The 270-nt window shown below is 64.4% G+C and overlaps 1 protein-coding gene across 1 annotated transcript in view; it reads right to left on the bottom strand.

The window, feature by feature from the left end:
- Positions 1-3: 3 nt before the first annotated feature.
- The window catches only part of LOC103797469 (tumor necrosis factor receptor superfamily member 27-like), a gene marked incomplete at its 3' end in the record, with an annotated part of 2,615 nt that continues 2,348 nt past the window's right edge, over positions 4-270 (bottom strand). Inside the window, 2 exon segments of the mRNA XM_009069690.1 lie at positions 4-50; positions 202-270. The exon segment at positions 202-270 is cut by the window's right edge and continues 25 nt beyond it. Of these exon segments, the coding sequence (XP_009067938.1) occupies positions 4-50; positions 202-270 (116 nt within the window).

Raw genomic sequence — 270 nt, 5'->3', positions numbered from 1 at the left:
GAGGCCCACGGCCTCCCCGTCTGAAATGAACTGCACCGCTTCCACGGGGCCTGGAACCAGAAACGGTACAGCTCAGCCAAGCTCACCATCCGGCTCCCTCCTCCTGCCTGGGGGTGTCTCAGCAGGTCCTGGGACCGCATGAGCTGGAGTCCAGCACCACTCCACCCTCCCTGCCCAGGGGAAGGCAGCAGGTGCAGGTACCTTCTGCCTGCCTGTAGCAGGGGCTCAGGTTCTTCACACCCAGGCAGCAGGGACCAGACATCTGCTCCT

The sequence above is a fragment of the Acanthisitta chloris genome, unplaced genomic scaffold (assembly GCF_000695815.1).
Source record: "Acanthisitta chloris isolate BGI_N310 unplaced genomic scaffold, ASM69581v1 scaffold42090, whole genome shotgun sequence".
Taxonomy (NCBI): domain Eukaryota; kingdom Metazoa; phylum Chordata; class Aves; order Passeriformes; family Acanthisittidae; genus Acanthisitta; species Acanthisitta chloris.
This window is presented reverse-complemented; position numbering and strand designations above follow the sequence as displayed.